We start from the raw sequence: 27,414 nt of genomic DNA on the forward strand, positions 1-27,414 counted from the left end.
AGAGCTGATTGAGAAGCATTTACCAAAATACCCTTCTTTGGATCTTGGATCTTGAATAAGGGAAGCAAGATATATATGCACAATAAACTCAGATGTTATAAATGAACAAAAGCCAAATAGGAGATAATGTGATTCAGGTTATATAAATATATGGCTCAATCAGAATGGGTGAGGTAGGACCAGTCATCAGGTTCTGGGAGATGAATCATGAAATAATTTTCAAAATAAGTTAGGATTTATAATAGGGAAGAAGGGAAAGTAGATTCCAGAAAAAGCAAATAGTATGAGAGTCCAGAGTGGAAATTAATGTGTCATGTTAAGCAGATGATGAGGAAATCAACTTTATGGTAGAAAGATCCTGGGTAATTAGAGAAGCTGATTAAACTAGATGTCTTCTTCATAGTTTGTTGAATCTGAGACTGCAGAGTTTAACCTGGCACTCTGCATATACTGAATATTCTTTGGATCCTATATTACTGTGGGTAACTGCCAAATGGAATTTCTAATGTACTAATTGTCATTTAAATATACCTTACTTGAAGGTTTTGTTGAGTGGTAAAAGGATTTTTAAAAATGATGATTTTCTAAACAATCTGTAGAAAAGTCAAGCTAAAGAAAATCATATCTACAACTATAATAATGCTCTTAGATTTTTTTATGTCATGCATTCTTTTGGCAAATTGGTGAAACTTATGTATCTCTTCTTTATTCTTTTAATGTTCTTTTAAATAATGATCTTTTGAAAAAACTTTTTACTTGAAAGAAATCTTAAGTTTCATTTAGAAGTTAAAAAAATAAAGATGTAATTTTTTTCCATCCAAACTATGGACTCCTTGAAATCTATTTAGGGACTCCAGGTTAAAAATCCCTCTCTTGGAACCATCTTAACAGTCAAAGTCAAGTCAATAAATATTTATTAAATGTTTACCATGTGCCCAGCATTGTGCTAAGTATTGGGAACAAAAAACAAAGAAAAAAGCATACCCTACCCTCAAGGAACTCATTTTTAATGGGGAGACAATCTGCAAACAAACATGTAACATGGAGGTTACATATGGGGTTAGTTAGAGACTTGAAGCTGGGGAAGCTTGGGGGAGGGAGGAAGATGAAGGTGGAGAGATTGTTCAAGCATGGAGGACAGCCAGTGAAAAGCAGTGGGATAGGAGGTGATGTATCTTATTAAATTAGGACTGCAAGCAGGCCAATAGTGCCAGATTATTGAGTTGAAGGGGGTAAAATATAAGAAGACTGGGAAAGCCAGGCTAGAACAGTTTAGCAGCAGTGAATAGAATGCTACATCTGTAATCACAAAGGATTGAATTCATCTCTGGCATCAACTATGACCCTGAGCAAATCACTTATCCCCTGACTGACTCAGTTTTCTCTTCTGTAAAATGGGAATACCATAATTGTATCTTCTTCCCAGTATTGTTATGAGGACTAATTAAGATGTTTGTAAAATATTTAGCACAGTGCCTTGTACATAGTAAGTGCTTAATAAGTGCTTGTTTCCTTCCTTTCTTAGAAAGGGCTTTAAAAATCAAACAGAGCTTTTTATGTTTGATTTGGAGATAATAGGGGTCTAATAGAGGAGTTGGAGAAGTGTGACATGGCCAGGCCTGCAATTCAGAAAGATCACTTTGATAGCTGAGCCTAGAGTGGATGAGACTGGGGGGAGACTTGAAGCAAGGAGATAAATCAGAAGAATATTGCAGTAGTTCAAGTTTGAGAGGATGAGAGGTTAACTATGCCAGAGGAGAAAAGAGGGGACATACATACAGGAGATATTTGGAAGGTAGAAATGACCAGTCGTGGTAATGAACTGGATGGCAGGGGCCAGTAAGAGTGAAGAGCTGAAGCTGACACAGAAGGAGAAGCCTGGGTGACTGTAGGATGGTAGATAGTAGTTTGGAAGACAGCACCATTCAGGGAGAGAAAAGATAATGAATTCACTTTAGGTATATGTTCCAATTGTCTAATAAGCAGTTGGAGTTTTAAGACTAAAGGTCAGGACAATGCTTAAAACTGCATACATGTATCTGAAAATCATCTGCAGACAAGATGGTGGTTGAATCTATGAAAGCTGAGGAGCTCCCCAAGTAAAATAGTTTAGAGGGAGAAGAAAAGAGGTCCCAGGACAAAGTTTTAAAGCACATCTCCAATTAGTAGTTGTGACCTGGAAATAAATCCTCAAGACCCAGCTGATTGCTGCTCATTTTGAATAATAATCAATAAAACAAAATCTACTATAGAAAAATTATGTAGTTGCCATTTTGATGTTTCTGTTACTGAATTTGATCTATAATTTCACTCTTTTAGTCTACAAATTTTTAATGCACGATTATTTTTCATGGGTTTACATTATGGAGTTCTAGTGACCTCTGCTGGTATGACTTATATTATTTGATCTTCAATCCAGATTTTTAGCCACTGTGGTATTGTTTTTAAAATATTTAATTTTTCCTTAAGGACAGCTCACCAAAGCTGAATCTAGAAAAAAAAATTAACCAGTATATAAAAATAATTAGCACAAAAACTTTTAAAGAGCTGTTTTTCTCTGATTGGAACTAGTCATTCTTTTAATTTTAGTCTATGAATTTATAGAAGTGTTTAATTTTATGTTCTAATAATAAACTGTGAAGACCATCTTACTAACTATAGATCTTCTTTTCTTAAATACAGAACTTTATTTACAAGAAACATTTAAGCCTTTAGTAAATATATCCCCAGATGCAAGGTAAGCTTATTTCTCAACCATATATTTATAATTTATATTTATATTTTACACACACATACATGCATACATTCAGTTTTATCAGTTTCATTAGTATGGAACAGAGTGCAGGTTGAAGCACAATTTTTCACTTTGTTTTTCTTGGATTTTTTTGTGTCTTTTGTAACATGGGTAATATGAAAATATTTTTGTCTGAATTCACATGTATAATTAATGTTGTATTGCTTATCTTCTCATGAAGCTGGGGAGGAGTGATAGGGAGAGAATTTGGAATGCAAAAAAATTATTTAAATGGTTAAAAAATGCTTAATGTTATTGGGAAATATTTAATAAAATTATTAAGTATATCAAAGAAAATGTTATTAATATGACATTTATTTACAGCCTTATATAAACTACCATGAAATTCTTTTTTTATAATAGTTTTTATTTACCAGATATATGTATGGATAATTTTACAACATTGACAATTGCAAAACGTTTTATTCTAATTTTTCCCCTCCTTCCCCCTCCCCCTGATGGCAGGTTGACTAATACATGTTAAATATGTCGAAATATAATTAAATACAATATACATGTCCAAACAGTTGTTTTGCTGTACAAAAAGAATCGGACTTTGAAACAGTGTACAATTAGCCTGTGAAGGAAATCCAAAATGCAGGGGGACAAAAATAGAGGGATTGGGAATTCTATGTAGTGGTTCATAGTCATCTCCCAGAGTTCTTTCACTGGGTGTAGCTGGTTTAGTTCATTACTGCTCTATTGGAATTAATTTGGTTCATCTCATTGTTGAAGAGGGCCACGTCCATCAGAATTGATCATCATATAGTATTGTTGAAGTATACAACGATCTCCTGGTCCTGCTCATTTCACTCAGCATCAGTTCCTACCATTCTAAAGAATTCCAAACACCTGAGTAGTGTCTATAAGTCTTGTATGTAAATGTGCCACTTATACATTTTCAGATAAAGTTATGGAATAACTTTAGAAATTCTTTGTACTAGCTTCTTTAAAGTTGTTTAATTTCCATCATGTCTCTTTCTTTGCTTGCCTATGAGATTTATTAACATACTCTGTGAAAAATCAAGTGCCACTTGGGTTCTATTCTATAGATATAAACATGTGGATTTGTTGTGATCTCTTTCAGTATAAAATTTTTCCAAAACATATTTAGATTTGATTTGTGTTTTTATTATTAGGATATAAGTGTTTGGAATATTTCTTTCAAGGATGCTCACAAAAACTTGTGATTTCTCTATCATCAGAATCTTTGATCCATCTTTGATGGTTTTTTCACAGCCTCTTCGATGCTGTATACTCATTGATCAAAAATAAAATCCACAGATTGCCAGTTATCGATCCTGTCAGTGGGAACGCACTTTATATACTTACCCACAAAAGAATACTCAAGTTTCTTCAGCTATTTGTAAGTAACTTTTAATATTTCTGCAAGACATAATTAGTTGCATTTGCTTCAACTGATTAAATAAAACCCTTACCATTAATAAGATAAACTGTTAGTTTTAAAGTCTTCACTTCTAAACTCTACTGTACAAAGCCCACTGCATATGTTCAGATTTCTTGCTAATAAATGAACCCTTCTTTGTGCAAATATGTTAATATGTATAGTTCTACAACTAATTTGAAATATTTTCCTCTCACAAAAAATATATAAACAGACAGAGGGAAACTGAAAAAATCAATTTGTTTAAGGGTGTGAAAGTGCTAGCATATGAGAAAAGTAAGCTGGATTGTGCAGTATTTTCTAGTGCTTTATTGAGTTGTGTTTTTAGAAATATTTGTATAGAAAGGCATTATAGCCAAAATTACTTTTTAAAGCAGAATGGAAACAGAAATGAGCTATACTTGTAAGAAATAGAATGTGATGCTGGTCCAAATTTAGGTCTGTATTTTCGTGAGCTACATTCAGTGCCCTTCAAAATGAGATGATCTCAGTTCTAGATACATGCCTAGTATTTAAATTTAAATAAAGTACATGTTACAATTATCACTAACTAACTGGTTGTCTATCACAAGAAAAGTATAGAAAGAAACTGGGAGTTTGACTAGTTATGAGTAATTTTTTTTGAAAACCTTCTATCATTAAATTTGAAAATATGTTAAACAGAAATAGTAGGAGTCTCAGTGGTGGTTCAGAAGAGCTAATGTAAATCATAAGATATTAATATGCTTCAAAACTGCTTTTCTAATCTTTTTTTCACCTCAGCCCCATTTTAGAAAAAAAGCTCATCAAGCCAGTGTGAAGGGAAGCAGCCAAAACCCCTCTTACCAGGACCTTTCTGATAATCAGTTACCATCAGGATTGGAGGATTAGTGCTCAAGAGAACTGCCAGAAAGGGCATTTTGTTTTTGTTCTTGATAATTGCTCTCTCTTAAGTAATGCTTGTCTGTTCACAAAGCTCTTTCCTCACATTCATGTGAGGTGAATAATACAAATACGTCCCACTTTTATATATGTGAATACTAAGGGTCAGAGAGCTTAAATGACTTGCCCAAATTCACACTGGTATCAAGTGACAGCTCTGGGATTTGATCTCATCTTCTGACTACAAGGCTGGTACTTTTTTCCCCTTTTCCCATGGAGCCTTTAAAATTTGCTTATATTTCACACCAAGCTTGTGACCAAAACCTGTTCTGACTTTGCCATAACTTGATTAAGAGCTCATTATGGAAATTCTGCTTTTCATTTTTAAATGGGTGCTGAGGAGAAAAGTGGAAGCGATCAGAGAGAGTTATAAAACATTAAGATTAATAAATTAATATGATAATTTTTAAATTATATAAGAAAAGTAGACGAAGTGAGTATTCTTTAAAGAATATTCCTCTCTTCTGATAAATGAAGACTTTTCTATGTCATGTTCTAAAGGACACTTTAGAGCTTAGTAATTGAGTTTTAATCAGATGGCCAAAAGTCATAAGTGCTTTAAGTGCTGTAGAACTGTGAAAGGAACAAATCAAAGTTTAAAAGTCAACTTACATGAAATATTTACACCAACTTATATTTGGGCCAATTAGATAATAGTGGCTTTAGAATTAAAATTAGGAGTTAGATAAAATGAAAAAAAAAAGAAAAAAGAAAAATATAAATGTAATGAAACATTTTGAGCATAATAGTTACTAAATTATAAAATAATTTTCTTTAGATAATATTACCTTTTTAGATAGTTACCAAAAACACCCATAAAATATCATATAGTTAGGGAACAATTTCTATACTGAGGTGAACTAGATGACCTAATAGGTCTTTCTTTTTTCTCTAAATTTCTAGGATTCTCATGCTTTGAATATTGATGAACTCTTTGACTTGAACATTTTGTTTCTTCTAATTGTTCATCTTTTCCTGATAATTATAAGGTACACCAGGAGGATGGAATCAGCTGTACCCTTTCTAAAAGGTGGATTTTTGAAACAGTAGACCTTATTTTGTTATAGTCAAAAATGTCCCTAGGCCTTTCTCTTTTGACTTTTCCCTCCTCCTATTATCCCTTTAAAAATAGCCTTACCTTGAAAGAAAAATTATTTAAGACCTCTTTTAGTCCCTGAGGCAACTAGCTCATCCATATTTTCTAATGGACAAAAACTGATGGCATTCAGAAGAGAATTCAGTTTCTAGAGGTGGAGTGGTATGAGGATTAATTTAGTTTATTCCTAGAAGAGCCACCAACAACTTTTTGAGTAGTAGGTATGTGGGCCTTTAACTAAATAATATTTGATGCCAACAGTAAGACCAAAATAGAATAAATTCCTAGCAGCAAAGGAAAATTGGTGGCCTACAGGTCTTAATTTCCCAAATTAGCCTGTTGTTTCCTTCTTCCACCCACCTTTTTTTAGCCAAAAGAGGGGGGGGACGATATTAAACATCTGATTTTATTCAATATTTTATAAAAATATAACAGTGCCAAGTATCAGTACTTAATATTTTAATATAAATCTATTTGAAGAAAGGCTATAATTTTTATGTGTAACTTTTTTCATGTTAATTCAGATTTCCAGTTAGATTGATAGAAAAGACTAACTTCAATTTGCTTATACCTGCTTTTTCACTCAAATCTGGGCATTTGAATAAAAAGACATATTTTGGTTTACTAGAGCATATACATTTATCTTCTTGTCTAGGTGTCTGAGATGCCAAAGCCTGCCTTCATGAAACAGAACCTAGATGAACTTGGAATTGGAACATACCACAACATTGCCTTTATACATCCAGACACTCCTATCATTAAAGCCTTGAATATATTTGTAGAAAGACGGATATCAGCTTTGCCTGTTGTGGATGAGTCAGGTTTGTACATTTAACATGATGATGTAACTAGAAAAAACTTTTATTATCTACAAGCAAAAAACAAATGTTAATTATTGGCCACATAGTTCTAAGTATCCTTACTTAGTATAGTTTTATACATAAGGAGTTTCGGGGTTCTTTCAGTCTAGACATGTCATTTCATTGGCCTAGGGACTCCAATAAAGAAATTTTCTCTATGAAGCAGATTGGCAGCTGCTTTTTAATTTGTAGTCTTAAAATGTTGCCCAGGACTTTACAACTCATATGTGTCAGAAAAGAACCTTGAACCCAGGTCTAAATGATTCCAAAGTAATTCTCTTATCTACCACCCCATGACTTTACTGCTTTATGGGTATTAAATAAATGTTTAAGTAAATCGAGTTAAACTGAAAATCAAAATTTACATATGGTAAGTAAAATCTAAATTCAATGAGATGACCAAGTAAATGATCATTATTTCCATGTTCTCAACTAAGACTTATAATTTGATGATCATTTAAATATATTTAATTTTATATTTCTAGCAATCCCATTTTAACATTTTATTAAGACTATTAAGAAAATGAAGTTCTGATATGTTTCTATGACATTTTTCTAATGTATATTTTCATTTCTAGGAAAAGTTGTAGATATTTATTCCAAATTTGATGTAATAGTAAGTATTTTTTACTTTATCACAATTCATATCTAAAATGCATTTTAAAAACCAAATCTAGTCACTAATTTATGCTTTTTGCTCTTTATTTCTAAATGAAAGCAGCCAATTTTATTAAATAAAATTATATTAAAGTCTGTTTATTTAAAACCCCTATGCTTATGTTTGATAATCCATTTCTCCATGCATTCTTTCTTTATATTCTTTATGAGAAAGAAAGGCTTGTATATATGTATTCCAAGATGATATAATGGCATACCATTTTTAATTACGTTGTTAACTCTGGTTAACCAAATGAAAGTTGTTGAACAGTACCACAGTGGCTTAGTAACTATAGAGCTTTTCTGCTTAATTCTGAGACAAGTCTTTATTGGTATGGATTTGAATCAGAGAGCCTTAAAGAATATAGGGAACCCCCTCCAGGTGCTCTATTCTCCATTGGTCTAAGAAACCCTGGATGATTATAGGCAAATTTGATCCCATTCCATTCTACTCCTACCACTTGAGTTTAGTTCACTTCTTTACTCGGAACTCTGGGAATTCCCTTTGCATTATTGTTGGCTGCATATAGTTTCCCACTCCCTCCACAATATAAACCATCACCCTTATAGATCAGTTAAAATTATTCCTAAGCAACTAAGTGATCGTTTGATCTTTTGGCAGCCTTCTGACTAGTTAAGTTAATCTTGTGTAGAACCTACTGGTTCATTGGGCCACATTCCACCAGAGTATGATTCTTTACTAGCAGCTAAAAAAAAAAAAAGAAGAAGAAGAAGAAGCCTTAATTTAGGGGTTAAGGGATAGAATTACATCAATATTAGACATAAAGTACTATATATGCTCTAGTTATTACTGATCAAAGCTTTGCAATTACAATAATTTTGGCCGTTTATTATAAATTTGTAGAAATATTTTGCTCTATTGTGGTGCTTAATCATCAAAAAGCTGTTGCATATGTAGCTTAGGTTTTTAAGTTGCTAATTTTTATCATTATAGTGATTTTTAAATCATAGGATCTATCTTTTAATTCTTTATTATAGAATCTTGCTGCTGAAAAAACATATAATAACCTAGATATCACAGTGACGCAAGCTCTTCAGCACCGTTCCCAATATTTTGAAGGTGTTGTGAAGTGCAGCAAGCTGGAAACACTGGAGACCATCGTGGATAGAATAGTAAGAGCTGAGGTGAGATCATTATCTCTTTCTGTAAACTTTTTTTTTAATCAGCATGCAGGAGGCAGTACTAAATAGTACTTCATTTCCTTCTGAAACAATACAGATTATGGGAGATAATCTTCAAAGTTAGTGTGAGACAAGTCTCTTTTTCTCATAGTATAGTTGAATCCAAAATATTTAAAAGATTCTTTTCATACTTTGAAAAAAGTCTTTGAGGAAAATAATTATAGCACATATATATTGAATATCTAAAAATTAAGACATAAAATCTCAGAATAAGAAGAGACCTCTGAATCTTTCTCCCACCTAAAACATAAAAACTATTAATATTCAAACTCTTCTCAGAACCTTACTGTGGGGAGATATCACGTATATAACATAAGTAAAGAACAATCCAATCTTCTTTATTCCTTCACCTTCACCAGTTTCTTCACCTCTTAAATCTGATTGTCGAATACTTATAAATTGGTAGTTAACGTCTGTAAATTTCACCACACTCAGCAATTACCTATAAATCTAGAGAAACTTTTGAATTTTCTTTCACTTCAGGACTTCAAAACACCACTCTTCTCATGTCAAACTTGAGAAGAAATTATTTTTCAATGTGCCAGAATTCTATAATTCTAAAATTTTTTTTAAGTATATAGCACCTTGGAGATAAGATCTTGTTATTCATATATGTCTCCTGTGCAATAATCCACTAATTAGACAAAACAAATAGTAAATGTTTAATGCTGTTTAATATGCTTTCATATCTCATTGTAAATGCCTTTCCATCATCACAAGAGAATGAAAATAAATTCTAAATAGAAAAGGAGTAAATTATTTTTTATGCTAGTAGCTTTACATGAAGTTAACTCTCTAAAAGTTAAACACTGAATATATACTTCAAACAAAGTCATATCAGTCATATCTTTCAGGGATCTTTTGCAAGCACTTGAATTTCTTCAATTCGTCTTCCTTAGTGAATTTAATAATAAATAGTATGTGACTTTTGCCTTTACCAACTTTAATTCAGTGCCCAAAACTACTTATTTTTCATTAATTTTGGACTGACCAAGGTTATGTTTTAATTTTTCATTATTCTTTGCATTCAAGTGCAATATGTTGACCTCTTTTTTTCTTAGCTGCCAGACCAAACTATTGATACATGGAGTTTGCAGTCTGCTAAAACCCCAGGACTTTTTAGATCAATTGTCTATGCAAACTTTCCCCATATTATACTTCTGAAATTATTTTCTGAGCGCCAGCATAAAACTTGGTATTTTTCATATTTAATTTAATCCTGCTAGATTTATTCCAATGTTCTATCCCATCAAGTTTAATAATAAGTTACATTAAATAATACTTTAAGGATCCCAAAATACTTTTCCTGTATTATCTTGTTTGAGCTCCACAACCCTTTGAGATAGGGGCTGTTATTATCCTTATCTCATAGAGGAGGAAACAGACTTAAGCAACCTACTTCACTTCTATAGCTATATAGTGTCTGAGACAAGATTTGAATATATATATATATATATACATATATATATATATATATATATATATATATATATATATATATATAAGATTCCAGATTGAATGCTTTAGCAATTATGCCATGCTATCTCTCTTCCAGTGTATTAGCTATCTCTCTCAGCTTTGAGTCATGTTTAGATTTGATAAATATGCCATCTGTACCTTTATCTAAAGTCACTGATTAAAAATGTTACATAGTACAAATCCATGGAACTCTCCTTGCAAATAGATAATAAACTATTCATGATTATTCTTTAGGTTTGGCCATTCAACCTAAATATATCTAATTGTGTTATCTAGTCTTTATCTTGTTCACAAAATAAGAATTAAAAAACTCTTTTTAAATGTTTAAATATTTAGGTAAACTGCTTACAATATTCTCCTAATCTACAAGTTGAGTAATTCTGCAAAAAAAGACATTATTTTGGCATGACTTGTTCCTGTCGAAGCAGTACTTTTTCTTTTCTAGATGTTCCCTTTACTATATTCCAAAAATTTGTGAAGAATCCAAGTTAAGCCCATTGGCCTGTACTTTGCAGATTATATTAACTTAATGTTTTTTGAAAATTTGGTTATCATTTACCTTTCCCCAGTCCTATAGAACCTATACATTTCTCCAAGGATTTTCAAAAGTCACTGTACTCAAGAATCAGCTTCTGCTTGTCCTTTCACTGTCCTAGAATTTAGTTCATCTGGGTCATATAATTTGAGTTTAACATCATCTAGTAGTTCTTTTTTATCTCCCTCCATCTCCTGGGTATAAATTATCTTTGACAGAGAAAACAGAAGCAAAATAGATGAGGAGTTGTTCTATCTCTTCTTCCTTGCCCATTATCATTCCATCCACCCAAAGCAATAGCAACTCCTTGCTAAATGTCCTTTGTTTTCTTTGCTGGTATCAGTTGAAACAATCTGAGTTTGATTACTCTTGTCATGTCATCTTATTTCTATCTTTTGTATATCTTTAAAAATCTGAATGGATGAGAAAAGAAAAACTGCTTGATAATTTGGAAAAAATTAATTTTTTAAAAAAATCTAATGTGGTAGTTGAATGTCATATGTGTATCCACATTGTTCTCTTTTACAGTTTTTTTTTCCTCATGAGAGTTGTTGCTATTTGTGTCTTCAATTCTTGATAGAAAGCTTCCATCCTTCCTGGACTTGCTTCCCCTATAGAATTTTTATTTTTGCTTTTACTATGTTGAGGGGGGTTCCAAGGTAAGGGAGGAAAAAATTTAGCAACTCAAAACCTTACAAAAATTAAATTGGGAACTATTTGTACATATAACTGAAAAAATAAAATATTAAAATAAAAGAATTTTTATCAATGGAATTCTACTTTTCTTTTCTTCCAATATTTTGAAATCTCTTCCAAAAAAGCAGATTAGAGCTAACTTTTCTCTACTACAGATTCTAAGATGGAATAGTCAATTTTTCTACAAGATTACCATCATGATCATTACACAACCATTTCTTCCATTGATGAAGACAAGTAGAGGATTACCCTTTATTGGTTCCTTTGTCTTTTGAAGTGTGAAATTATCATCAAGGCAAGTTAAGGAATCATTAGCTGTTCTGTTTTAGACAAAAGCTCTGGCTTCTATGCTGATAATTAAAGATGCCTCTGTGCCCAGCTTGGCATCTGTTTCCCAAGCTCACATATTTCTTTCTTTCACCCAGAGTCTGTAGTATACAACAGATGACAACATCACTTTGGTTTTCCCTTCTTGATCCTCACTTAAATGTTCTCTAGGGTGCTTTCTAACTCTAACTGCTAGATGTTCTCATAGGTATATCTCTGTAATATACAATGTCCTCTCCCTCTCTCCAATCTTGTGTTTCTTTCGAATGAGATGTGCCTTTCCAGAACTGTATTCTAGTTAATAGGTCTCATCCCACCAAGTCTCAGGACACTTATTAGTTCAAATTTGCTTATATGATTAAGATATTTAGTTCATATTGTTATCTCTACATGTGGAGCCCCTGGCTTCTCTTCTCACTTTTATCTGCTGTGAATTTCTGGGTATCTCTACCATTTTGTCTTCCTACTTTGTTGCTAATCTCTATGGTATCTAGTTTTCTGGTCATATTCATAGACAGTTTTCTCCCTCTTTCTTTCCTTTTCATTGTAAAGTCTTTTTTAAATAAGATTTGCTAGTCTCTAGGAAAATGAATTTTTATCAACCCTTGTTCCCTGGTCAAGAACCTGTATTAAGCTTGTTAAGTTCTTCAATTTATGTTTTGTTTTATTTTTTTTATTTTGAGAGTTTCTGCAAGATAAAATTGGCCAGAAATAAATATCTTAATATCTAAATAACTTAATAAGCTTATTTAGAAAAAATTTAATTTTTGCCCAAAGTTATCAACTTGATATCAAAGTTATAGTTGTCTTTTACTGCTTTAGAATCTTTTGTTCCCTTTTTTGATGAGCTAGAAAAAGTAACTTCGCAACAGTAATTCATTTTCTAAGTGAGTTGCTTGATTTCCAGTTTAAGTTACTCATTTGAAATGTAGTATTTCACATTCTTTTATGTCTGTATCCAGATTGAATATTTGGCCAACCTGTAAATATTGAATACATGTGAATCATTTTTTATGAATATGGAAAATTCTATGTTCTTGGATGAAAATAGGAAATATATTTTGCAATCGGTTTTAATTAATGACATAATATATTCTCTAACTTGAACACTTAATTAGGACCTTTAAACTCTACTAATTCAAAGGATACTTATTTTAAATAATCATTATAGAATCTTCAAATTGTCTACTACAAGGAGACAATTTAAAAATCTTCTTATATCTCTTCTGTCCTGTCTTATAGTTATTGAAGAGCTTTAGTTTAACCCAACTTTTTTACTTCTAGATGAATGAGAGATATTTTGTGGTATTTGGCATGAGAAAGATGACAAGTGATTAAGTAAATTTTACCATCTTCCAAAAAGACCTGTTATAAGCAAAAGCATCACCAACATCATATTATTAGAGAAAAATATATTAAAAAATAATTCCCCCCTTTTTCTTTTTATCTCTTGCCTATGTATTAGGTGGATGTGACTATTCAAATACAAGAGAAGAGAATCTTTATATTTCCTGAATGAGAAGTAGTTAGCTCAGTCCTAAAGTCTTAACAATTCTTTGAATCAGAACACAGTTAGCGTTTTGTACTCTTATCTTTGTTGGTAAAGATTTTTTTTTATTTTGAGTAGTGCTTCTAATTATTTTCCAGAACTAGGAAAAATATTTTTACATAATTTTTTGTTGTTGTAGTTTGTTTTCTTAAGGCATAAAAATGGAGGTCATTGTAAGCCATTTCACTTCATAATGGTTCATTGAAATAATAAATATCAGAGAACTTATTTTCAAAATGTGAGTTTCTTGATGGAAAGGCAATATAAAAACAAATAATCTAAGATAATGATTTTATTATTATTTGAATAATCATTTGGATTTATTTCCCATATAAAAGGGTACAATACTAAAGCAAGATCCCAATTCTTGGAAAGTAATAGAGGAATACATCCATTTTAGAGGAAGATAAATATATCTTTGTTCTATGTATTAAGTTATACTATTTAATCTCTCTTGACATCTCAATCTCAAGGCATCTAGAATATGTCAACTACATACTCCCAGCTTATTTCCTTACAAATAATTCAAGTAATCAATTAATGCTACTCTTAAACCCAAAGTTCTTCCTTGTTCTGTGAGTTATTATATACCTCTGAGTTGGTAGGAATGTGTTTGCCAAACTACACTTAATTGTTTGCATGTTTTAAAATAAAAAATGAAGTGCTAATACTGCAAATCTTTTTTCTTCCTATTTATAGGTTCATCGACTGGTGGTAGTAAATGAAGCAGATAGCATTGTGGGTATCATCTCACTATCAGACATTCTACAAGCCCTGGTACTCACACCAGCAGGTATAGATCCTGACTTACCTTTTCAAATAAATTTACAGCTATGGTAGGTTGTAGCATATCAGGGTGATCTCATATTATTGTAGCAAATAACTTTCCCATAAATCCATTAGTTGTTACTTTACTTTGATAATACCCCAAGTTTTATCAGTCTCTTATTTCTTTTAAGTCTTATGCTTTATATAGTTGTAAAGCAAAGACTTATACAGAAATTCTAATTTTCAAGTATTATGTTGATACCCAGGAATTCCTGGGCAGTCTAAAAAAAATTTAAGATTTCCATCATACTCGTTCCCATTAATAACTACTCACCTTTACACAGCAGATTAAGGTTTACAACAGTCCAGTTTAGAAGTCATTAGTACAAAATTTGGTGGTAGTGGAAAGCTATTGTAAAATTTTTAATATGGATTAATGTGACTATAGCCATGTTTTTAGGAAACTTAATCTTGGAGAGTGGCCATTTTGGAGATTACTTGAAATATTCCAGGGGAGGAGCTCAAATGCATATGTTGCTGGGGAATAGAAAGAAAGGAATGGATGGGTGTGGTAGCTATTATAGAAGCACAGACAGGACTTACAGGATCATTGAATGTGGTGATTGAGAGAGACAAGGGAAGGAGAGAGAACTCCAAGGTTTGAGCCTTAGGTGCCTGAGAGGCTGGAAGTGAATAAATGTGTGTGTACTTTTACATTATTTAAAACAGGCATCATTGATGTTCATACAATACCATAAAGTTCATTTTGCCTATATGATAACAGGTGCCAAACAAAAGGAAAGTGAAGCAGAATGACCATGGTGAACATAGAAGCCTTCATTGAATGTAGGAGAACGTGAACAAAGTTTCTGGGTCAAGGTTTTGCTTCACGAACACTGACTGCAATAGAAGAAAGTAATGGTTATGAGAATGTCGATCGCGGTAGAGTGATGGGTAATCTTTATTTTCCCCAGTGATGTCTAAACTAAGCATGACAAAGAGAGCTTGATAGGTTTAAAGATTGTCTTGTATTAAAAAAAAATCTATATTTCCAGACCTTTTTTGAAAGATTTAATATGCTATCATCCTTTAAATTGTACTATGTCCTGAAATTCTATCACTTTTTGCAATTGAAAGAGCTCATTGATAGCTAAGTAACAGGTAAATGTGACATAAGGTGAGTGTATGGCATATTCCTAACCTAGTGCCTTATGTCAGAATACAGCAATATGTCATCACTGTTGCCCATCACTGTTGGAGAAAGTATTTGTGTGAAGAGAAAACTGTGTTTGAATGTGAAAGTCTTTGAACTTATTACCAAATCAGTTTAAGTTTTCATTAGATTTGTCATAAAAGCTGTACTTTGAATATAAATAGATTTACTTTAAAACTTTAATGAGTTTTGTGTTTAAATGTTGCATTCTGGACTAAGATGTAAAACAAGACTGATTTTAAAAGCAGCTTTATTTATTTTTACTTTCATGGCAATTTTTTACACATCTTTTGGTGGATAGTTAAAACTTCACCATATCCATTAATAAACCGTTGATTGTTATACAAAAAATGGCAGATTTCTCGTTATTTGTTTGGACCTGAAGAGGATATGGCTTCCTGAATAGCCTTTATTAGACTTAAAAAGTTAAAAGTTTCTAAAAGCATGCATTGAAATCTATTACTCTGTACTGTATTGTAAATAAGCAGCAGTTATTGAGGAAATGAAGTGCCAGAGAAATGTCTATTTTTTTTCTTGTGTATCGCAATGTAAAATCATGATGTTTGTATGACTGCTAATACAATTATTTTTTTTGTAAATTCTATTGTGGCATATACAGTATTGTCATACAGTTGCAAGGAGAGAGGAACATTTCCTAATGTAAATGCTCTGAAAATGCTGAGACTATATAATTGTAGATTTTCTTTGCAGTTTGAAAAAATTAAAACAAGTCCTACTATCTGTTATTTTGTTAAAGCAGTTCTTAAAAAATTTCACATATCTGTGCATGTGTTGAATAAGATTCTACATGCCCTTTTTGACTCAAATATTTATCTTCATTTAAAGCAAAATTATCCTTTTGTCCTCACTCCCTCCAGCAAAAGAATCTTTTATTGATTCCTTAAGTCTCATAGTTTCTTTACACTCCCCTTATAAAACATGATTATGTTTGATTTTAAATTGCCAAGAAAATTTTCTTATAATAAGGTGCCAGTTTTTCTTTTCTTAGTAGAGCAAATCTTCTCTTTGTGTCTCTGTTCTGAGTGTTTGTAGTTGTCTGTGCACATGTGTGTGTATGTGCATGTTTGCTCTCACCTACGCATCAATGCTTTAGAAAGTAATCATAGCTGTTTAGGTTGAACAGCAATTACATTACTCAATTTGTGAATCATAAAATACCTATGTAAGTCTTTGTGAAGAAGAACATTTTTGTTTGTTCTATCTGGCAGAGGTTGTACGGTCCAGCATTTAAATGATGACTTTCCTTCTAGAAGAAATGGTAAAATTATGAGTTTTCTTTAATCAGGTTTGTTTTGTTTTTTGTTTGTGTGTTTGTTTGGAGCGGGAGAAATAAGAAAGTCTTAAGAAAGACTTAACATAGTCTTGAAGCCTGGACAGTGCCTTAACCCAGATTTACTTCTCTTACAGTGTCCCTCTCCTCTATCTCATGCCCCTAAATTGATATTACTAAGAATCTATGGTTTTTGTTATTTAGGAAAGAACTGAAGATAATTTCCCATTGCTATTAAGTAGAGAAGAATCTTCACAGCAAATAACAGAAGGTCTTTTAGCACTGACACTTTCCTTACTTTCCATATGGACATCACATTCAATAGAGGGCTCTTTTCTCTATGTTTAGTCATTAGATCTAGTAGTTAACAGAATTTCAGGCTTATGAAAAAGTATAATGAAGATTTGCAGAAGTTATCAAGAATTGTTTCTAAAGTGAAGCATCTTTTTTTCATCATTAAGGTCCATATTACAACTAATTACTATTTTCTTTCTTCAAGAAATGGTAAGAACAAGGTGTTTTATTCATCTTGTTTACCTTGCAGCTCATGAAATAAGATGAATGGGCTTGTAAATATTTGTAACACCCCCCAGATGGTTTTGAGTTATTAGTGTTTTATGTATAGGCCTATGTTCTTAGCATGGCTAAAATTATGTTTGTATGTTACAAACAATATTTACCTCCAGATTTTAATTTTCTATTTTGTCACTTTTCTTAATCAACTAAGACAGGGATTCTTAACATTTTTTGTGTGATCCTTTTGTCAGCCTCATGAAGCCTATGGACCCTCTTTCACAATCTTGTTTTTAAATGCATAAAATAAAATATCTTTACAAAGGAAACCAATTACAGTGAAATTCAGTTATTCAGACTTTTTTAAACAAGTTCATAGATCCCAGGCTAAAAGCCCATGGTCTAAGGTCTTAAAGTGCATATTTGTGAAGACTTATGCCAAACAAGTTCCAATGCATATGCATATTAAATATATTCCTAAAGAGAGCAGTTGAAAGTTGTGATGTGACTTCTCAGTAAAATGGCTATCAAGAGAGTCATCCAAGTTCTTGTTACCTATCTCCAAAGAGGAAGCACTGAATCAAAAACAAAAGTTTTCACTATCACCCTTAGCAGCAAAGCATAAAGAAACAGCAGTGGAATCGATGTTAAACAAAGACTCAGGGGTCTTTTTACACCCTGTCTAACCTTTAAAAGTTATTTTTCTTCTTCATCTCTCTGAGCCTCAGTCTTCCCATCTGTAAAATGAGGAAGTTGTACAAGGTAACCTTCTTGTTATAGAATTGATGAATTGATGTGTGATAAAGTTAAGCAAATTAGTAATCATTTTGATAATACATATCAAATCAAAAAGTTCTTAAAATAACAACTTAGGGAAACATACAAATCATGGCTTTCAATACAAAAATCACTAGACTGTCTCTGGGGAATGATGTTGTACCCTAACTACTCAACTTTAAAAAAAATCACTTACCCTTGGAGGGAGAAAGCCAGCACATAGCCTGTAGAGGAAATGAGTCACTGTGGGAACAGGCCAGAGATGAACTCTTGGGGTCCATAGGTCCATAACCCCTTATGTGTTTTCCTGTTTTCTAAGCACTTTCACAGGATTTCTACCCTATGCATTTCTATATCAAGACAAATCTTTCCCTGTAGTATGGACACAGTCTTAAGAAAAAATATCCATCTGCAGCCAAATCCTTTGGGAAATATCTGGAAAATAGATAATAGCAAATTCCATTCTACAATATTTTTGCCTTCATGGAATACTATAAAACAGACACAAAGATTGTTCTTTTTCACACGAGACTACATTGAAAGTTCAATTTGCTGATTTTTAAACAGAGTAGACTTATTACACAGCATACTTTTAAAAAATTCACTTGAAGTTTTTTTTTTCTTTTGCACAGTGAAGTGATAAGCATTGTTCCTTTTAATAAAGGATGTTCATATTTTCTTCTTGGTTATGTAATTTTTTCCTTGAACAAAACAGTTTTATTAATTTTTTTTATCTTTTGATGGCCCCATTACTGTGATAATTGCTTCAAAATCATGTTGTAAAAATATTCACTAATAAAGTGGAATGAGTTAAAATTATGGTAAGGTTTGTTTGAATTAATTAATAAGTGTGAGCAAATGTATTGAATTGAACCTACGGAAGGTACCTGAGTCCTAGAGAGAAAATCTCAGTAAACGGGAGAGGACTTCAGATGGCCTTAAAAAGATCTGACATATAAATAGTAAGAGGTTCTCCCTGGTATTTGAAAAAAAGGAAATGCAGAAAGAAGAGCATCAGCTTTGGACCCCTGTAACCTTCACTTAGAATATTTTTGTAGGTAAAACTCATATATTAGTTACCTATTAAATAAAATATATTCTTCTGGTAGACATCACTTGGTTACTGCCTAATATTTTACAAAGTCTAGATCCATTTCCTATCCAAAATACTTTTTGCTTTCTCTGAAAAGGTAATATATTTCAAAGGTCCCTCAGATTTTCCCTTGGATTCACATTATAAATATTAAATATTGTCGAAGAAAGGAGTATTTGATGTAATGTGAGTATGGAAGTCAGGACTTCCTAGTAAATTGTTACCAACTACACAGACTTACTTTCCCAAGAAGCTCTTTATCTGAAATTAAAGGCTAAAAACAAAACAAACAAAACATGCCAGTCTCAGAGACTATGATACATTTAATGAAAAGTTTACCAAGCCTTAACAGAACCAGAACCAATATGAAATGCCTAAGGTTCTTTCTTAGGAACACACTTCCTACCCCATATTGGCTGCTGGACTTATGGCTACCTCTCCAAACCCAGAGCTGTCATCTCCCCATGCCCAGTTACTCTCTAGATGCCCCACCACTACTATTACCCTCATAATATGTACCATGAGGAAAGTCAAGTTCAGAGATCACAAAGGGCATATGGCAGCAACCCCACATGAGGCCACATTTCCCCGCAGAGCCCTGATAGTAAACTCTCTACTTATTCCCCTACCCTAGACCTACTGTTTGCCTTTGCATTTCCTGTCTTGGTGCTATTGGATATAGGGTGAGAAAATCTTAGGGAAATAACCTTCCAGGGACTTGTTTTCTTCATTTACATAGCTAGAAGATTAGACCAGGCCACCTCTAAAATCTCTTCAACTTGAATCTCTGACTAGAATCTATGATTTTGTGCCTTCCATATTCTGGTGTTCACTGAAATTTAGCTTTCTCCTAAAGATACCATATTTTGTGGTGCTGCCCCCTTGTCCATTTTACCTCCATGAAATTTCACATTCTTACCACAAGCCCCAAGTTCAGGCCTTGTCACCTTGAGCTACTATAATAGCTTCTAGTCTTCTTGTTTCAGTTTCTACTCTCTCCTCCATACAACATAGGCCACATATACTGTATTACCCCCCGCCCCTCTCAAAAAGTTCTAGGCACTCCCTGTTGTATCTAGCAAAAAATACAAAATCTTCAGGTTGGCCATTTCTCTTCAGCTTATTTTGCAAGATGTTATATATTGACTGTACCATCGACCACTTCAGTGCTTTTGGGCAGACTTTCTCCTGTGGCTAGAATGTGCTCTTTCTTCCACACTCTTAGAATCCCTACCCTTTTCCAAAACTCAGCTGATGTTCCTCTCACCTTCCCAAATTACTTTGTATTGACTTTATATTTTGTATTTACTAATATGTAATAATTTTTGTGTCATATAAAATCCTTGAAGACAGAAATTATTTCATATTATGCTTTTATCCCCAACTAGAAGTATAAGGCCTGGTGATATATTTAAAACACTTTCTAGCTAGTTTTATAATGATTCTTGATTGATCAATCCAATGCTAATTGCTGAGAGTCTGAGGTCAAGAGGCAAAGTTGACACATCCCTTGCTTTTCCTCTACAACATTTTCAGATCCTCTAGGACCATCACCTAGCAAACACCTCTTTTCCTTTAATATTTGTTCTATCTAATCCAGATCTTGTTGCTGTTATCCATGGACTTCCAGATCTTGGTTCTACTAATGTACCTCAACTCAGGGGTATGCTGGAACCAGCTCTAGAAAGCCAGTTGTTAAATTTCCATTGTGAACATTTATGCCTTGGGAACTGGCAAATGTTACAAATCAGGACTTGGTGTATTGTTTTGTTGATTTTTAGACTAAGAAAGTGATGGAGAAGATATTAATAATAAAAATTAAACTTAAAAACTTATACTTAGTCATACTTTAGATATTACTCCCACCATGACCTTTTCCAACCTCCTTATTTGAATTTGCCCCAACTACCAGAATTTTTAATAACTCTAAGTTCCTAACATAAGAAGTTTCAGACTGTATAAATGTGCCATATATACAGATTCAGGTAAATAAAGAAAATTATAGGCTCAGAAATATGTAAGTCACCTTTTTGGGTGGGAGAAGAGATTTGGGGTCTATTAATACCAGAGATCTACCTCAGCCTTCCCTTATCAAAGGAGGCCAGATTAGAAGTACAGTGGAGATGTACATCCACTAACTCTGCTCCACTTTCCTGAGGAAGAGAAGGGAAAATAAATACCATCCCCTATGCCAGATTTAAAAAAAAAAAAAAAGTAAAAATGTGATTGAGATTAGAAGCCTGAAAGGCATGAAGGCAAAAATAAAACCCAAAAGATCCCACAAGAAGTGGAAGGTTCCAAAGGGCACAATACATTTATAACCCTGCAGATTTTCTAGGAAAATATTAGTATTAGAAAAATTGCCTTTGGTTTTATTCCCTTTGTATCCTGCTTCTTTTCTTCCATTACTCCTAGATCTCTGCTTTAAGGATAACATCATAAGAAATACATTAGTTATAGAAATACATGCTCATCAGCAGCACAAAAAAACAGGGAGCCAAAGGTAAATAACGGGGAAGGTCTTTGAGGTGCTCAAGAAAAAAAACAGCAGCAGCAAAGTTTTTCAGAATTTCGTTGACTGGAGTCCTTGACACCACTTAAGTTATTCTTCACCATTCACCAACAATTTGGGCCAAATAGAGATCAATGCTCCAGGCAATCAATAAGCATTATTAGCCTCCATCTACATACCAGAGGGACAGACAGCCTCAGAATCAGGAATTTCAGTCTTTTTTTCACACACACACAGTGACTATGTTTACCTGAATAAGTCCCTTAATTGTTCCCAGGCAATTCTCTAAAATGGACTAATTGTTATGACATTGGGGAAACAAAGATGAAAATAAAATAGTTCTTGCCCTCAAGAAGCTTACAATCATCAAGGAGATCCATATGAAAGAATATACAAAATATACAATGTAGATTGTATACAAATATACAAAATATATACAATGTAAAGAGAAGGTAATTTGAGAGGGGTTACCTGTTTCCCCAACCTTTAATTTTAAAAACTAACATTTTTATTGCATTAATCCGAATTATGCTCCACCACTCTTTTCGTCCTACAACTTCAATAGAAATCTAAATTCTGACAATAAAGAAACCAGATCAAGACAACAGCAAAGGAAGAAGCATCCTTGGGTCTAAATGTAGTATTTGGAGAGCAAGATAACACAAATTTCTCCATCAACCTAACCTCACCTTCAAAAAAAAAAAAAAAGTTCATAAAGTAGGCCTAAAATAGTAACTAATAACTCCCTAGAGAAGAATTAGGACTTGAGACTTTCATGTGGTAGTGATTATTTCTTACTTTTCTAGAACCCCTCAATACTAACCCACATTTATATAAACTTTTAAAGGTTTACAAAGTGGTCTCCTAACAACAACATTGTGAATTAAGGAGTGTTATAATGCCTGTTTTATAGATGAGGAAACAGCCTCAGAAGAGGCCCTATCACTTAGTCAGAGTTGCAAAGCTAATGGTTTCAGAAATAGGACTCAAGCCCAGGTCTTATATCTGACCAGCAGATAAATTATTATTTTTTGACACCTTGAAAGGAAAGTTTTCCAATTCACTATTTTTTAACATTCTTTGCTGATGCATTATACCAAGTCAGGGACAGACCCCTATCCTCAAGAATCACATAGTTTAGGTTCATTCAAAGTAACTACATCGTACATTGAAACACTTTTTAAAGCATAACTTGGGTACATCATAAGGCTGCACCTGGAAATTCTATTTACTGTCCTATAAATTAGGTGTCCAATCTGTTTTTTAGAAGAAGGGTTTCTAAGTATTATTTTTGAAGTGGGTGTAAGATATACTTTCTCCTAGTATTTGCCATTGGGGGAAAAGTTGTTGCTTTCTTCCAACTGTGGTAATAAAATTATAGTCTTAGTAACTAGGGAACAGACTTTAGAAAAGATAATGAGTTGCTGTTCTAGACAATTGTTCCTTCAATAACTGTTTCCTCCTGCCACTGAGATCGCTGCCAAAGCTGCAGCTTGCTTTCAATTGAGTAATTATTTTAAAATGTAAGCTCTGCTGATCTCTTTGGGTATAATTCATCCAACAATAAACATTTAATATTGGCACTATCACTTTGACCTAAGACAAATCGATTCATTTCTCTGGACCTGTTTCCTCATCTGTAAATGAGGAACATGAACAAGATGACCTCTAAGGTTCTAACTCATATATTTATAATTGAAAGGGGCCCCTACCCAATTCCTGTGTACAAGGTATCTAGGCAAAAGGCATTGGGCACAATGAATAGAATGATAGTCTCAGATGGACAGTCAGCCTCAGAATCAGAAGTCTTGACTTTAAGTCCTTTCCTCCATACACACATTGACTATACTCCTGGATTAAGTCTCTTAATTGTCCCAAGGCAATTCTCTGAAATGGAACAAATGCTAATCTATATGGGTAGAAGATTTAGTTACTCAGAATTCTGTACCATGAAATCATATGGTTAGGCCAAAATAAAAAAAATTCAGAATACTTGGATGTGGAAGAAAAGTAAGCTGATGAGCCAGACATAGCCCCTCACTCAAGGAGTCTATAAGCGAGTATAAAAATAAGTCAGGTGCACAAATAAATAAAACTTGGTACATGTGTATGAGCGAGAAGTGAACAAGAAACACTAAAATGCTGAGGAGGAAGAAATAATTCCTGTTAATGAGAATCAGACAAGGTTTCAAAGATGATGTGATACTTGAGCTAGGATTGGAAGGATAGGTAGGATTTCAACAGGCAGAAATGGGAGTAAGGACAACATACCAAATGGAGACAAAGGCCTGAGCAAAGATAATTAGATGGGAAAGCCCAGGACAAGCTTGGTGTTTGGCAAATACTCCAGTTCTGCTGAGATAGAGCCCTTGGGTAGGGAAGTCAGGGGAGAGAGGAGATTAAAAACTCAGCTGGAGCCAAATTATGGACAGCTTCAAAGGTCAGCCAATTAGCATTTGGATATTAGTAAACAAATGGAAGATATTAAATGCTTTTAAATAGAAATGTAAAATTACACATTAGAAAAATTAATCTGGCCATACTAGATAGCACTAGAAAGATCTCTTAGGAAATAATAGTCTAGGCAGCGAGGTGACCCAGTGAATACAGCAGTGGGTCTGGAGTCAGGAGGACCTGAGTTCAAATGTGGCCTCAGACACTTACCAACTATGTGGCCCTCAGTAAGTCACTTCACCCTGTTTACCTCAGTTTCCTCATCTGTAAAATAAGCTGGAAAAGGAAAAACTCCAATATCTTTGCCAAGAAAATCCCATATGGGGTGACAAAGAGTGCAAGGGGACACATACACAAAACCTGGACTACAGTGATCTGCATTAGCAATAGAGAAAGCAGAGATTTAGGAAACATTTCAGGCATAGAATTGACAGTTTAATGGCTGGATGTGAGAGATGAAGTAAGAGTCAAAAATAGTTCTGAAGTTGTAAGCCTGGGCAAATGGGGAAATGACACAATCCACAGAAATAGGGAAGTCAAGAATTCAAGCATACAGGCTTTGGAGGAAAGATGAAGAGCTTTGTCTCTTAGAAATGACCAGGAGGCAATTGGAAATGCAGGCCTAGAGCTTCAGGAGAAAATTAGAACTAGAGATATCCATTTGGAAATCATCTATATAGAGGGATTAACTAAAGCCATAAGAGCAGATGAGTTCACCAGGAAAGAGGACATGGAGAGAGGAATTGAGAGACTGAGATCATATCCTTGGGAGGTATCCTCAAAAAGGGGATAGGAAGAGGAAGAGGACATTAAGGGAGGGGTGGAAAAGGAGTCAGGGAGGTTAAAGGTAAGCCAGGAGAAGCCAATGTCACAAGTCAAGAGAGTAGATGGTATTCAAGAGGCGCTGATCCATAATATCATATACTTTGAGAAGTGAAAGAGGGTATGGTTGGTGTTTAGGAAGTCATTTTTTATGAAATTAAAGAATATTTAATATTCTTTTTTTTATTCATTTTTCCAAATTATCCCCTCCCTCCCTCCACTTCCTCCCCCCATGACAGGTAATCCCATACATTTTACATGTGTTACAATATAACCTAGATACAATATATGTGTGTAAATCCAACTTTCTTGTTGCACATTAAGTATTAGATTCCGAAGGTATAAGTAACCTGGGTAGATAGACAGTAGTGCTAACAATTTACATTCACTTCCCAGTGTTCCTTCTCTGGGTATAGTTATTTCTGTCCATCATTGATCAACTGGAAGTGAGTTGGATCTTCTTTATGTTGAAGATTTCCACTTCCATCAGAATACATCCCCATACAGTATTGTTGTTGAAGTGTACAGTGATCTTCTGGTTCTGCTCATTTCACTCAGCATCAGTTGATGTAAGTCTCTAGGAAGTCATTTTTGAGCTTCAAGAAGGCAGATTTTGAAAAATGGTGGTGAAAGAAGCCAGATTGGATTGAAAAGTGAGTAGAGACTGAGGAGATAGAGGCAGCATAGCCATCTCAGTATTTATTACTCTCACAAGAAATTAGGGAGTGAAAGGAAGGAGTATTGGACAGCAAAGTCAAGGATGAATGTTTTTAAAATGCTATTGTGATGTGAATGTACCTGTCATGGAAGGTAAAGAGACCTTGGAGAAAGAATGAAGATATAAGGAGGAGAAGGGGTATTGATCAAGCAAAGCTAGGTCGCATAGGAGCTAAAAAGAAATGGAGTTTGAATGGACGGGAAAGAAGATAGTCGGGCAGAAGAAAAAGATAAAACAAAAAAGCAACTTTGAAGAAGAGGGATGAGGGATGATGATCTCAGAAAAGGAGAAGGCTAATCATAAGATGACATTTTACATATGAGGAAACTGAGGCAGACAGAAGTTAAATGACTTTCCCAGGATAATATAGCGAGTGACAGAGCTGACAAGCTTTCCCAATTCTAGATCAGCACTGCTGTTTTCAACTCATCTGTTGAAATTTCAGAGAACAGGGATAGGATTAGGAATTTTAAAAGAAAAGAAAAAGGTCTGTGGGAAAGACTAGAACCAAAGACAGGCTACAGCATTTTTCCTTTCAGACCACATGGGCCAAAGCCTCTACACCAAGATAGACATTAACTCCTCTAAAGTTTTTATTCTGAAGTGTTATCACGGAGATAATTCTAAATTATGTGCACAGAACATAAATGCTGGCAGGTTTCTAGTATGGGCACAGTAATGGGAGGTATTTCCATTATCTGAAGACCAGCCCAAATTCAAGCTTTCTCATTACCAGGAGTTTTGCCAGGAAGTAAATTTTCTGTATTTTCCTTTGTTTTCTTAAACCCCCGCATCTCATGAATCTATTTACTAAAGCATGGAGGCATGTATTCTGTTTCTATGGAGAGGGAAACTTATGTAGATGAAGCTATAAATAAGATGGAGTAGTAACCTTTTTAAAAATGCTTAATAATACCTTATGGACTAAGAAGTCCTCCTCCTGTCCCCAAATCGACTGATGAAATTATAGAAGAGAATGGGTAAGAGAGATGAGGTTTCAATGTGTTAAGGATAAAAATATATCTACACTCTGTTATCTCTTTCCCAAATATAGAGGCATTTTCCCTGATGGAATTAGAGAGTTATCTTGCCACCGGCTGGCAAAAAGACTAGCCATTCCCCTCGTGACCTTAAAAATCAGCCTGACGAGGCCTGCGATTCAGTTAAGGTATGAAGAAGCTTGGTGGGTGGCAATTTCTGTGCCTCTATCAAAGAACAACAGGGGGACAGGAATTTCTCTTTTTTTCCTTTCATCTCATAATGGTATCTTACAAAGGTGCTACTTGATCATAGGAGACCCTACATTGCACTCCAAAATCAGAGAGAAAAAGGGGAATAGCATGATTCCCATCAGCAGAGCAGCTGGCAGTCACAGAACTCATCTCCAGGGAACAGTCCCCAGAAGCAGAGGAGACAATTCCCAGGCTTGTGCCCATTGGCCTCAGGGGAAAGAATCAGCTTTGAGAGTGGTGCAGGGAATAGGCCTGTGGGGCCCTGCTTAGTGACCTGTCTACTAGAGATGCTGAATCCCAGGGGAGTCACCTTAAGCCTCCAAAAGAGCAGGAAGGGTTCTGGGACGTCACAGTGCCATGGCACTGCCGCCCTCATCATGCAGGTTCCTATCCCACCTGTTCTGTTGTCAGACACACTGTGCATTTGTGGAAGAGCATGCTCTGGCTTCATGGGGACAGTGTTTAGTACCTCTTGTTCCTTTTACACTATCTTAATTAA

The 27,414-nt window shown here is 34.0% G+C and overlaps 1 protein-coding gene across 6 annotated transcripts in view; it reads left to right on the forward strand.

The window, feature by feature from the left end:
* The window catches only part of PRKAG2 (protein kinase AMP-activated non-catalytic subunit gamma 2), a 409,151-nt gene extending 393,297 nt beyond the window's left edge, over positions 1 to 15,854 (forward strand). For all 6 annotated transcript variants that reach the window (XM_074267439.1, XM_074267441.1, XM_074267440.1 and 3 more), the window contains 7 exons: positions 2,683 to 2,737; positions 4,034 to 4,160; positions 6,872 to 7,037; positions 7,655 to 7,692; positions 8,733 to 8,879; positions 14,222 to 14,315; positions 15,075 to 15,854. In XM_074267439.1, coding sequence (XP_074123540.1) covers positions 2,683 to 2,737; positions 4,034 to 4,160; positions 6,872 to 7,037; positions 7,655 to 7,692; positions 8,733 to 8,879; positions 14,222 to 14,315; positions 15,075 to 15,106 — 659 coding nt within the window. In that variant the 3' untranslated portion in view covers positions 15,107 to 15,854. The remainder of the gene's footprint in view (positions 1 to 2,682; positions 2,738 to 4,033; positions 4,161 to 6,871; positions 7,038 to 7,654; positions 7,693 to 8,732; positions 8,880 to 14,221; positions 14,316 to 15,074) is intronic.
* Positions 15,855 to 27,414: the final 11,560 nt, after the last annotated feature.

Source organism: Sminthopsis crassicaudata, chromosome 5 (genome assembly GCF_048593235.1).
Source record: "Sminthopsis crassicaudata isolate SCR6 chromosome 5, ASM4859323v1, whole genome shotgun sequence".
Lineage (NCBI taxonomy): Eukaryota > Metazoa > Chordata > Mammalia > Dasyuromorphia > Dasyuridae > Sminthopsis > Sminthopsis crassicaudata.